Source organism: Antrostomus carolinensis, unplaced genomic scaffold (assembly GCF_000700745.2).
Source record: "Antrostomus carolinensis isolate BGI_N321 unplaced genomic scaffold, ASM70074v2 scaffold20919, whole genome shotgun sequence".
NCBI classification, from domain to species: Eukaryota; Metazoa; Chordata; class Aves; order Caprimulgiformes; family Caprimulgidae; genus Antrostomus; species Antrostomus carolinensis.
The window spans coordinates 1,988-15,459 of NW_010336672.1; the positions used below are offsets into that span (position 1 = coordinate 1,988).

The 13,472-nt window shown below is 37.9% G+C and overlaps 1 protein-coding gene across 1 annotated transcript; it reads left to right on the plus strand.

Annotated features, from left to right (window-relative positions):
* Positions 1 to 969: 969 nt before the first annotated feature.
* Positions 970 to 5,195, plus strand: RWDD3 (RWD domain containing 3). The gene is made up of 5 exons (XM_010174951.2): positions 970 to 1,044; positions 2,475 to 2,484; positions 3,432 to 3,916; positions 4,620 to 4,735; positions 4,834 to 5,195. Exons 1-5 carry the CDS (start codon positions 970 to 972, stop codon positions 4,946 to 4,948), a joined length of 801 nt encoding a protein of 266 aa, XP_010173253.2. The 3' UTR covers positions 4,949 to 5,195.
* The last annotated feature ends 8,277 nt before the right edge of the window (positions 5,196 to 13,472 follow it).

Consider the following 13,472-nt stretch of genomic DNA (forward strand, 5'->3'; position numbering starts at 1 on the left):
TTAGCTTACATTTGCTTTATCTCCTCAAACCATATAAATTGTCATTGATAAATGATGCACAGAAGTAACTTCTAGTAGGATTGTTAATGTTATGCTCTCTCTAAAACATTAACAGTAATTTGCGTGCAGATCCATGGGATCAGAAAGGAGGCCACTGGGGATTTACAGATTTGAGGAATATAAGAAAATGCTTTTGCAGGTCTCTTGGTATGCTAAAAACTTTGGCTTTCTGGAATTTAACAATGCAGTATTCAGAATGTAAAATATGTTTTTATCAAAACCAATGTGTTGATGAATTTAAATAAACTAATTACAGCGTATCTTTTTTACCTTACATATCTATTTATAAAGATTAGCGTTACAGATAGAAATCCATAATTTGTTAATCTGTTCTCTTCTGGTTCGCTCACCAAGCTTATGATAAAAATATATTTATATATTCTGAGCTTGTACGTTAGTAGGTGCCATTTTCTGAATTTAAAAATAGACTGCATGTGTTGCATAAAATGCCTTTGGGCAGGAGAGGAGGGGGATATCTGTCTGGTTGACATGGAACATAAGAAAAAATCTGAATTATGCTAGAGCTAAATATACTGATAAGCATGCAGCTATGGGGGAAAATGAGTTAAAATGTATTGAGTTTAGTCTTATTAGCACATTAAGCTTGAGCAGAACGGTCATACCCAATCTTTTATTTCAGAAATAATCAGCATTTTGCTACGAAGACAACTCAGACCTCGTAGCACGTGAGCATGTGCAAACAAAGGAGACATTTCTTTAGAGCCTCATTGTGCAGGGTGACGGTGGTTTGCTCTTTGTTCTGCCAGCTGTCTGCAGCGCTGGTGCAGAAAATGGACGCTGGAATGTTTAAATAAACTTTAGATGCTGTAGCCCCACGAGCATTTTGAACCAAGTCTTTTTAAAGTAAGTCTGAAGCAGATGTAAATGAGCATGGCTGGGCTTTTCGCGATGGCTCAGGGTGATACACCTTGGGATGCGAGGCTGCGCTGCTTCCTTCGGATTAGTTCATCATCACAGGGAAAGGTGTGAGATTGTTGCAGGCTTAAGAATATGATCAGTGCAGCAGGAGGGCCCTTGCCGAAGGGGCAAGTTGGCCTGTCTGTTTATCCCTCAGTTACTTCTGAGTTGGTGAGATCTGTTATGACAAGCTAGTGAAAAAATCTTAGGAGGATTATCAGAAAGGTAACATGTTTTTCTGTCACTGTAATTAAACTGGCAATAGAGTAGTATTCCTCAACTCGGCTGTAGGCTGTGCGTTTTAAAATTTATTGGCAACATAGTTTAAAATAAAATGATTTTGTGGGCAGGAATATAATAATATTAATAGTGTTCAGCCAAATGCAGTTTGCTTTCAGCTGGCCACATGCCTGGTGTGGCTGCCCTGTGTAAGGGGAAGGCGGAAGCGAGTGGGTTGGCAGGCACTGTCCAAGTGCATTGTGATGCTCAGCTGCGTGTGGAGACCCTCCATGGTGGCCAAGAGGGTGCTCAGGATCCCAGGAGGTGCCGTGCAGACTTTTATTCCTGTGTGTGTCGAGTGCCAAGCCTGGTGTAATGGCAGAGGAGCTATCGTCGCTGGTGCTCAGTGAGAAACGTTTGTCAGGGCAACAGAAGAGCGATTGGAATGGGAAGGCTTGAGGTCCTCCTGCATAGCTACTGCCCGTGAGCAAGGGATGTGCACTGCCAGATGGATGTTGTGGAGACTAGTGCATTTCTGAGGAATAACCTTGCCTTAAAAATAGTCTGGAACCTTTCATAGGGTCTTAGAAGACTGGAGACCAACTCCCATTTTCAGGGGACAAGGCTTTGACTTGTAGTACCTGTAGGTGCAGGCATGGGTTGCGTGTAGTTTCATTTAATTCACTGGATTTGCCATCCATTACTTTCAGCACTGGATTTGACTCTGTTTAGGCAGCAATGGTTTGTAGATATTTGGAGACATCTCTATAGTAATGCTGGAGTTTGATTATTGGTTTTGGAGGGTTTGCTTACTTCACTTTGTGACTGCTCTGACCTAGAGAATTCTTTACATGACCCAGGGAGGAGGTTTGGAAACAAGCCCTTGGCTAAGCTCTCTAAAGTACTTCTGTCTATCTAAGCCACTTTTAGGTTCTTTCACTTATTTAGTAGGATTCAAACATAAAATCATAGAGAGCACTGAGATTGGTTAGCAGCATCAGCAATCAAACATAATTCAACCGACTGTCATGTAAGGGAAGGTAGGATAGGGTAGAGGGAGAAGGCAAGTCACTTCAAAAGAGCTCCTCTGAAACTCAGCTCTGCTCTCATCTGCCTTTCAAATCTGGCTTATCCTGCCCTCATAGAATGAATCAACCTGACATTTTAGCAATTTTTTAAAGAAATGGGGTGAAGTGTTTAGAATACATCAAAGGGGTGAAGCAGAGAACATCTGAAGAAGATCATCTTTTATCTGATACCCTCTTTCTTCATTGCAGAAGAGCAAAAGTAGGTTAGGTCATTTCCCCTGCTTTTCACTTTAGGAAGTTTTGCATTGTTTTTCTGTGAAACATGATTTAGTAAAGAAGGTTTTATTGCAGAAATTACCACATGTAACTTTCATATTCAGCATTTTTAATTATGTGATTTAGAAAGACAATGTGGTCTTCTGCCCTTCCTGCTACATACTGTACATATCCCTTTCACCCTGAAAAGAATTCTAGACGGACAACAGATTTTGAGTAGATAAGCAGATATATACATATGTATTTATATAAGTATATGCATATATATGTACGTGTGTAGTGTCTAGGGTCAGATGTACAATAGAGATGTTTCATGATGTCAGTCGAATTATTGTAAGTGTTGAGAATGTTGGCGGAAGAGAATTAAGCATAGTTTCTCTGAAAGTTGTAGGGGACAAAGAATCTGACTATTTTCTTTCCAAGTCTCTCTTTCTTGTGGAACTGCTTTTCAGTGGTTCTCTTAAAAATGCTCAGCATAAGTCTATTTCTCTTGGGCTGGTATTGATGTCCTACAGATTTCCTTAGGAGCAAAGTTAGGACCGAATCCGTCCAGAAAAGTCTCTATTTTTGGTTGTCCTTGCTGCTGCTGTTGAGCTGTAGCAGCTGACTTATGTGTTTCTAAGAGAGATGATTCTTTGTTACTGGCTTGTCTGGACTTTGAAAGAGCCAAGAGGTGTGAATGCTTTTTAGAATGTGTTAATAACTTTCCTTCTAGTATGATATGGAAGTGTTTCATTTCAGGATTCCCAGAAAGTATAGCTTGAGCCATTGGTTGCAACCTGCCACCCCACAAAAAACCACACACTCCTTATTTTACACAGAAGGACAGTCATTTGAGTTGGATTGTTCAAGAAAATAACATGACTTAGTAATATATATGTATTTCAACTTTAAGCAAGCTATTAATGTTTATTTTTTTATACTTTCCAGAGACACATGGAATCACATTTAGAATTCAAATCAGCGTGAAAGAACTGCTGGATACAGATGTGCTTTTAAAGCTGTTATTTCATTTACCGGTCAATTACCCATCAACTCTACCAGATATTTCTGTTAACTCAGACCAGCTCACAAGGGCCCAGTGTATGGACGTGAAAGATAAATTACTTGAACAAGCAAAGAAGCATCTTCGTGAGCCCATGATACACGATCTGATTCTTTGGATACAACAGCATCTTAAATATGTCGTTAAGCAATCAGCAACAGTTTGCAGTGAAAAAACTACTTTGTCAAAAGGAACAAGTACGGAGGATAGTACCTGGACGCTCCTCTTGCATTTAGATCACATGAGAGCAAAGGCAAAATACATCAAAACTGTGGAAAAATGGGCTTCAGATCTAAGGCTGACTGGAAGACTGATGTTCATGGGCAAGATAATATTGATTCTTCTTCAGGGTGACAGGAGCAACATTAAGGTGCAGGAACAATGAATGTTGACTAGTTCTATCGATTTACCACTGAAACCTATGTGTCTGAATATTTTGTGTGTGTTTTTCTAAGATTAACAATTTTGGAAGCAGATTGATCATTAGGAGAGTAGGAAGGCCCAACAAGTTTATTCTGTATTTAAGAAAAAGAAATTACTCTGAGAAAGAAAGCAGTGATATCTGTAGACCTGTGACCTGTATTGCTTTGCTTCCCACTGTAACTATACCCCTGTATTCCCTGTGTTTCATGACTGTAATATGCCTAGGTTTGGTCTCCTGTATTTCCCAAATGCCCCAGAAAACAGAAAATTTGTGGTGAGAAATTAATAACAGACATATTTCTAGCTCATTACCAACTGTCTCTTTCCTTGACTTAGACCACATGGCGCTCCTAGCGCAAGCCTGAGCTTCGAGCTTCTTGTCAGTATTACGAACTCCCGTTAGGCAGGGTTTTGTGGTGGTAGTGGAGGAGAGTGTTTTGGCTTTTGAAACTCTTATTCTCTAGATTATTTAAGACTGTGCTTTACTTCAAGCTGATGAATAGAAACAGTCATGCACTTTTTGGGATGTGCACTTTCCAAGTTTGATTGCTATGTTCTGAAAAAAAGCTGTTTCATATAGATTTTTGTATTTTACTAAACTTCAAAGATACTAGGTGCCATTTAATATTTTGTTCTTTTTTGTCATTTAGGAGTACTTGATTCTTCAGAAAACTTCTAAGGTAGATGTGGACTCAAGCGGAAAGAAGTGCAAAGAGAAAATGATCAGTGTACTGTGTGAGACAAAAGTACAGTCACAGCATAAAAGGTATAATTTAGTACTGTTGTGGATAGAAAAGTAACAGAATTGATAATTACATTCTGACAAATCTAGGCATATTCATGAGTTTCCCTTTTACAATGTAGGTTTCAGACATTTGAAGTCAAAGAATGTTCAACGCTGGATGAGCTACAAAAGGAATTTGAAACCGCAGGACTTACAACTCTTTTCTCTGAGTTTGTGCCCCCTCTCTTAAAATAAAATTAAAAGAAAACCCTGGACTCTTTGACCAAAGCATTAGTTGACTGCAGGTGCTGGTGGAAGATAAAAGGACTGATTTGGCAAACAACGTTAAAGCTTTTCTGCAAAAAATGCCAGAAGTAGCCATCCTCTTGCAAGAAGGAGAGGGGAATTAATACATTAAGAATTTATAATTTTCTGAAATTTATGTATTGATAACTTTTTCCAAGGAATGTGGAGTTAGTTGTGAAATTGCATGGCAAGCATGGGAGATTGGGAAGAAATCATGTTCAAATAATAGTCTTCTAGTTAGACTCTGTTTTGCAATCCCCGTTTTTCATTGTTTTGGTTTTTATCTCTCATGGTAGTGTCTTTTTCCAATGACCTGCTAGAAAGCATGATTAGTAATTTTGCTTTGAAAGCTTATATGAAGATATTTCTATAAAAAAGCATAGCTCAAACAGATTTGAATATGTGAGGACAGTGTATACTTAATATCCCTTAGCTATTCATCTGCTAACTTTTCCTTCTCCATTTATTTGACTGTAAATACTAGACTGTTGATTTAAAGAAAAAGTTCATGTCACTTGGGGCCTGAAAAAACTTAGAAGTGTGTTTCTGGATGTTAGTTTATATTCTAGATTGTAAAAACCCCCCAAGTGGAGAATTTAAATGGATTAAAAAGCTAAGGTAAAGCCAATTGTAATATTTTCTTTTGATAGTTTACAGATTCCTTTCTGCACTTTGTCTGGTTTTATTGTCTGTGCATCTTTAGATATCCTGATTCAATTAAACTATCAGAGCAATATATATACAGACTTCAGTCTTTTGTCTCTTAAGACTTCTGTCAAGTCTTATGTCATTTTAGAAGGTGGTAAGTTACAATTCCCTATTAAAATTTCCCTACCTTTAGCATTTTTTTTAAATTGGTCAGTGACTAGCTTATAATTTTGTTTTTTATCACTAGTCAGTGTTTTGCTTCACTATAATGTTACAAATTACGTACATAATTTTTACAAATTAAATTGTGCAAGTTCTGTTTGCCTAGGGAGAATTGGATATTTATTTCTTATAATTACAAATGTAATTTGATTTCTATTTTACCTGATACCATTCTCTAGCAAGACTAGATACGTTGTCCAGAAGTAATTAATTTCCCAGTAACTAGCAATACCATTTTAGTTTTAGCATGTAGCTAAACATGTGCTTTACTGCTTTCTAAAACTCTCTCCCAGCAGCCAAATGCCTCATGTATTTTGTGTTAACTGAATAGATTTGATCAATTCAGTGTAAATTAAATTCTCTCCGTTGTACTGGGAGAAGACTGGTACAATTTGGTTAGTTCCCATAGTGTGCTTTGGCGAATGATTATGTAAGGTACTTTGATTTCCAGTTTCATACTCAGACCGTGAGGTCATACCTCTTTCTTTATGTATCCTAGAAAAGCAACTAAAGCAAATTACTAAGATTTTTAGGTTTTGCTGTTTGAGATATCAAATCTTAAGTTTTTAAGGAGTTGGTAATTTTCCTAATATGGAGTGTCTCAAGTACATACGTTGCATGTTATTTTATGCACCGAGGCTTATTTAATGAGATGGTAACAAAAGGTCTTCTTAATGTCTTTCATGTGTGGCACATACAGTACTTCAGACATAGTGGAAAACAGACTGTGTTAAACAGGTTTTATAAATCTGTTCTGTATTATTTTGACATGGCTTTCTGAGAGAAAGGAAATGTAATTTTCTATCATTTTCAGTGTATGTGGAGATGAATTTTTACTTTTATAAAGAAGAATAAACAGAAGTATCTTTAAAATATTAAAATAACATGTATTTTAAATTATAGTTTTCAGAATTGAGCTCTACTCAGTTAAAATATCTATGTTGAAAAATTGTGTGTCAGTGGAAATACAAAGTCTTGAAAAGACACAGAGGCTCTCGTAATACTATGTGCTAGATCTGACAAGTATCAAAACCAAGAAAAGGCCTATGCATGTATAGCATAAGAAAACATAATCAGCATCTATCTGCAAATCTGAATGTTGTGAGGCTTTGCCAGATGGATTTTATGTCCTCAACCAGATCTTTACTTTAAAATGTTCCACTTTTCTGGAAAGAGAATAGTAAGGTATTTCAGTGCAACCTGTATCACAGTCTTCACCATGAAAGTCTAGCCAGGGCTTTATCCAACATGTGTATATGTCAGTTGTATATTCTTTCTGTTGATTTTGGGAATTGGGTTAAATAGTGTGCCTGGTCATGTGATCTCAAAATGCATGTGACTGCAAAAAACAATTGAGGCACACAGTTGTAGTCATCTTTCTTGCAAGATTAGATGCAGACTCTCCAACTTTTTCCTCCCTAGTATAAGAGCTACTGTAACTAGCTGCATAGGACAAACCATTTGCCAGTTGCACTTGGATATAAATTGATGTATTTTCTTGAATATTATTGCCTTATGCCTTCTTGGTTGACTCTTTGGTCAGAACTAGCATTCTGCAACAGACAATATAAAAAAGAAAAAATAAAAAAAGTTAGCAAATGAGAGTTGGGTAAGTTGCAGCTCTCTTCTGATCTGTGCTCATCTTCTTGCCAAATGAAGTTGTTGTAAGAAGCTAGATGATTTCAGTATTTTAGGAGTTATAAACAGCAGTTTATACAATGGATTTTTATCATAGTTGAATTTGTTACTCAATAACTTGCATTGGACAAATCAACAAGTCTGGTGTAGGAAAGGACTGCATTTTTTTTGCTTGGTTTGATGTGCTTCAGAAGAATTACAAATCTTATCAGTTTGATACTGTTCAGACAGCAGAGAACATGAAAACTGATGTCAGTCTGATTCTGTCAAAGCAAATGCTTTTGCCTACCCATCAATCAGTCACTTATTTTGAAGAGTAGGAGGATATCTTGTGTTCAGACAAGTAAACAATATTTTTAGAGGTTGTTCTTTTGGAAGAATGTTGCAGCTGTCTGTTAACTGATGGTTTGTTTGCATTTATTGTAAAAAGAGATGGGCAAGCCTGTGAGCCCCTGGGGCACAAAAGTCATTGAAATGCATACTGTGGTGCCTGTCCCGCCCTCCGAGGGAACTGAAGCAGCCACGGAAGAACAAAACACAGGGAAACGAAGTCAAAACTCCTGAGAACCGTTAGAATGCGTATCAGCATCGAAAAAGTTAGTGAAGTGTGTATAGCTATCAGAATCAGACATTTCAATTGCAAGGAAAAAGAAATCCACAAAGAAAATGATGGCTTAACAAATAAGGAGCTAGCTTTCTTGTGGATATTGTATTATAAATATTTGTTCAAACAGCACAGTTAGTAAAGCCTCATTTCCTGTGGACTTTCTTGTTTCTAAACAACTGCACACATGGAGTTCTCTCCCAGGAGTGCTCTCCCAGGTGGATTCCCCAGTGCCTGATATTGATTGTGATCTGTATAAATCATTGAAGTATCAATAGCATTTTTCTCTGCTACCTGTTTTTATGAAAGTTGTTGAAACTTGGTTTCTTCAGGGCTGTTAACTTCTCATTTTGATTGAAATGAGTTGAACTCTGAAGTTTTAGAAGAATTTTATAGTATAAATATGTGTGCTTCTGTACAGACATTACAGCTGCATCACTGTAGTTTCCTTGGAAAATCAGGCTAAAATGAAAGCTGTTGCAGTGGGACTGACTACTTGATGAATCAAGTTTTTAGGACAAAACTGAGGTTTGATTGGTCTTTTTCAATCCCTTGCCTTATTAAGTGTGAAGAAAACAAAAAATGGATTAAGAAAGAAAGAAGAATACATAGAAATAGGAGCTAAAACCCCAAACCAAACCTCAGCCCTATTTGCACAGTTGTTTTTGTGTGAATACACCACATCCGAAGCATCCATTCTAATCCTGACCACGTGTGCTCGATCCCCAGAAGGGTGTGCGAAACTGCAGTTGGATGAACACCCTGGGTGGGCATCTGCCCTTCTCTAGAATGGAGGTGGCACTGGCTGTGTGAGGCAGGTGTGTTGGCAAATAGCACACATGACTTCTGCTCCTTTCACGTGACTCACGGGTGTCGTATGTCTGCATGTTCTGCGGTACGAGGAGGAGGGTGGCCTGGGCATTCTCTCTCGTTGCCCTTTGTGTGGCAAATGTAAACTGAAGTAGCCAAAAGGGCAACAGGAGATCCAGATAATTTTTACTATTGCATGTTACATCAGGTCTTGCTATGTATGTATGCTACTACTGTACGCCAGAGTAGTGATGTCTGTAGGAACAAGGACGTTTGAGTGCTAACAGATGAAATTACTCAATTCTGCAAGAAATCAATCTGTCTCCATTTTTATTTTTTTAGAATCGTTACTGACTGCCATTGTGACCGAGGTCTGCAGATAAAACCTCTGTCTTGGTAGAGGGAGGAGCAGGAATAAACCTCCTTTCTTTTTTGTATTAATCTGTCAAGGCATTATTTGTAGCATTAATATGTACTATTTACATTTAAGGGTTTTTGTTGTTATCTCTTGCAAAGAAACCTTTGTGAGCAGCACATGCTGTGAAGTAGCCTGCCACTCGGGAGGACAGCGTGACTTCAGTGGAAGTAATGCAGAAGTCCAGAGGAGGGAGGTACCTTCAATGGGGGACATCGTCGGTATTGGGAATTCATCAGCTTTTTTAACTTGCGCAGTCTCACTAAGGTTATAATTCCTCCCCCAGGTTTATTATTTGCTGTTACATGGAGTACGAGGCACTGTTATAACTCCTAGATTAAAATCCTTGACATCATTGATTAAAAAAACCCAAATTGGATTATTTTGTGAATAAGGCTAATTTTTGTGGTTTTGTAGTTCTATCTCATTTTCCTGCAATAAGACTATTTGTTTCTTATTTGTGTGTGAATAACCCACAAAACCCACCAAGATTAGTATAAATTTATGCAGAAGTGTTGTAATGAGCACCAAATAAAGAAACTTTGTAGTGGAAAAATGTTCTGTTTACATTGTTTCTTTTAAAAATAGTTTAATAAACCCTACATATGGATGATTTAAAACCTAGTGTCCCTTAGTTTGTTCAGCTTTATCTGTGAAAATACAAACATAATCATGTTACAGTTAATTTGAAATAAGATGATGAAATGTTGCATGCACTGTATTTCTGCCAGAGTTTGAGACTGAAATTGCTTATATTCTGAAATAGTGCAATTGCTGGAATCAGCTTTCATATATCTTACAGTAGCATTAAGCATTATCATCCTGTCTCTGTGCACAGCGCATGCAACACTGGCAGCACTCTGTTCTGGTTTTATATTTTATGTCTATACTTAATTTTATGTTATCTTATACAAGAGTTATGATTGTTTATAGGCTTAATTATAGACATAAATGGAACTTGAAATGTAAGTATACTAATAGCATTTTGCAGTTATTGGCTGTGCTATTTTCATGCATTGGCTTTTATATCAATATTAGTTCGTGTTTTCTAACCTCACAGTATTAAGCTGCAGTGAATAGAACTCTTCAGAGTGACAGAAGAATTTACCTAAAAGACTCATTAATTTAAGGAATTCTTTGGACTCTAAAAATGAATCCCTTAATATTTTCAGTTAATTATGCATTCAAGTGCTTTAATTTTATGCTAATAAGGTAATAACCATTACACTTTTGATTTTATTTGTGTTTCTTAGTGTAATACAAGTAATCTGTTTGTATCCTGCATTAGAACATAGCTGATCATGGAAGTGGGGTCAATATTTTATTTATATTTCCCATTATAGATATCTGTGATTCATTATATTTATGCATGGTTATCTACTGTAACTTGAATGCAAAGAGTCATTTTAGGATGAAAGTTGACAGCAATAAGTCTACTTTGTGCTTCTTTTCCTATTGTCACCTTTTACATTCCTGCAAATAAGAAATGAAGACTAATTTCTATGGGGAGTAGTCAAATGATCAGAGTTTTCTTGAGCTGAACTTAGCAGGCCAGCTCACTGTGTTACACTGGCTCTTGGTACCTGCTGGTTGGAGGCGATGTGCTCTCTGGGCCTCTATGGGACCACCTTTGGCAACATCTTAACTGCTCCACTGAAGCAATTAGCTGGATATTTCTTGAACTTTTATGTAGAGCATTGAGGGAGCTAATTTCACCTATGCAGAAAATGAATGCTTGAATGCTGCTTGGCCTGAGCTTTTACTGGTACTCCTTCTGTGTTAGTGCCAGAGGGGCTCGTAACCCAAAGCTGACACTCGCAGTAGTCACAGGGAACGCTGCAGAGCGAAATCAGTGCCACGATTTTAAGACTGAAGGTGCTAAAATGAATGCACCTTTACCATTCTTGGAATACCCTTAGAAAAAAAAAATCAACGGAAAATGATTTTGTTGGTCTCTGATCGATCACTAAACTGCAGTAGTATACAGAGGCAGGGAGCTGATTCTATGAGTACCTTTCTCTCAAGATAATATAAAAAGCATTTATTTTTTTAAAGTAAAATAACTGAGTTACTTGTGAGAGTGCTGTCCACATGAAATGCTGAACAGAAGCTGAGCTGTGTGGATAGAGCTATGCCAGAGGCTGATTTTTATTTGGTAGAAGTGGAGGTATTAGAAAGGAACAGACGGCAATAAAAACACTGGTGATGTGGCTCTCAGAGAAGCAAAAATAAAGGGTTTTTTTCATTGATTACTCTCTGGAAAGAGGCTTGGGAATATCAGCAAAGAAATTGCTACTGTATCCAAGCTTCAAGTAGAAATGCCTGAAATATGCAGCTTCATTGTTTGGTTTTTTTGGTTGTTTTTTTTTGTTTGTTTTTTTTTTTGTTTTTTGTTAGAAATGGCATGTAGAACTGAGAACAAGTAATGGAAGTGTTAGAAACGGCATGTAGAACTGAGAACAAGTAATGGAAGTTTTTGTGGGTATAGAGATGATTAACCCAAGATCTGTAGGCTGTCCACAGAGGAATTAGAATAATTCTTAGAAATTTTCCTCTCACCCAAGATCTGTAGGCTGTCCACAAAGGAATTAGAATAATTCTTAGAAATTTTCCTCAAATGACCCAGGGATGACAGAGGCTTTTTTTGAGGCAACAACCTCCCACAAGTCTCATGAGACTGGGAAATCAGGCTGTTGTACCTCCGGGTGGTTGGGAAGGTTGATGGAAGAGGTGACCAGCAGCTTTCATGAGCAGATTGTCTGCAAAATACGTATGTTCTGGAAAGCAAGGACTAAAAGGGTTGACAAATCACTTTCGGGAAAAAAAAAGGTCCACTTATGTGTGGAATCAGGAAACACAGGTAAGTGTTTAATTTTTAGGATACTTTTTCTGCATTGATATTAGAGAGACCTGGTGTAGAGATGTTAGATGGTCCATGCTCAAATATTGTGTAATGTCTTGGGAGGCTTATGTATCATGAGACTGGGAAATCAGGCTGTTGTACCTCCGGGTGGTTGGGAAGGTTGATGGAAGAGGTGACCAGCAGCTTTCATGAGCAGATTGTCTGCAAAATACGTATCACTTTCGGGAAAAAAAAAAGTCCACTTATGTGTGGAATCAGGAAACACAGGTAAGTGTTTAATTTTTAGGATACTTTTTCTGCATTGATATTAGAGAGACCTGGTGTAGAGATGTTAGATGGTCCATGCTCAAATAGTGTGTAATGTCTTGGGAGGCTTATGTATTTCACTGCCACAGAGATTGTTTTGGATGATAGCAGTGGTCAGTGGCATTACGAGATTTAAGTGCTGCAAACCTATTCTGCATCAAGGATTTGCTGTGGGCTTAAGAGCTGCCTTTTAAGTATGGGTTAGACAAGGCACATCTAATAGGAGCAAAAATGGGAGGGAAAGAAAACCCTCCAGTGGCATAGCTACAAGAGTTCCAGAAAATAGTGTTTCTGAGGTACTGGTATGACAAAGGAGGACTTCAAGGTTACCTTTGCATTGACAAGGTGCCGCATGCTAGAAACTCAACTGGGTGTGAGGGTGTCGGAGTTTCTGGGCTGTACGGTACCTGGAGAGTGCCTGGAGCTTGGCACAGAGCTTGTGTCTTTGCTGCCAACCATGCACCAGATTTTTTTTTTTTTTTTTTTTTTTTTAAATATATATATATTTAAAGGCAGCTGCAGAAAGGGAGCTGGAAGCTACTTGCTATGAATTCTGTTACTTACTTCCTACAGTACTAATTATTAAAGGATGCTGCAGGTTTCCTTCAGACTAATTTTGAAGAATCAGGGGAATGCTTTTTAGAACAAAAAGAAACAGTGAGAAAACCTCAGGAGAAGCTGTTCATTTACTTATTATTGCTGTGAAAAAATTATCATAACAAGAAGGACAATCATAAAGCAGAGTGGGAATAAAGACACGTCCCCAAACTGGTCCAGAGTTGCCATCTGTCCAGGCTCCTGACAGAAGCTGATGTTGGTGCTCAGCAGAGGAGAACAGGTATCGGTGCAGTAGTGCCTGTTGCGGGCACTAAAAAGCTCTTTGGGGGAGAAAATTGGGGACACCTAAAGGCAAAAGCAAAGCTTGAAAGTACAGGCAGCATGCTGATGATTTTTAGGGTCTTGGCTT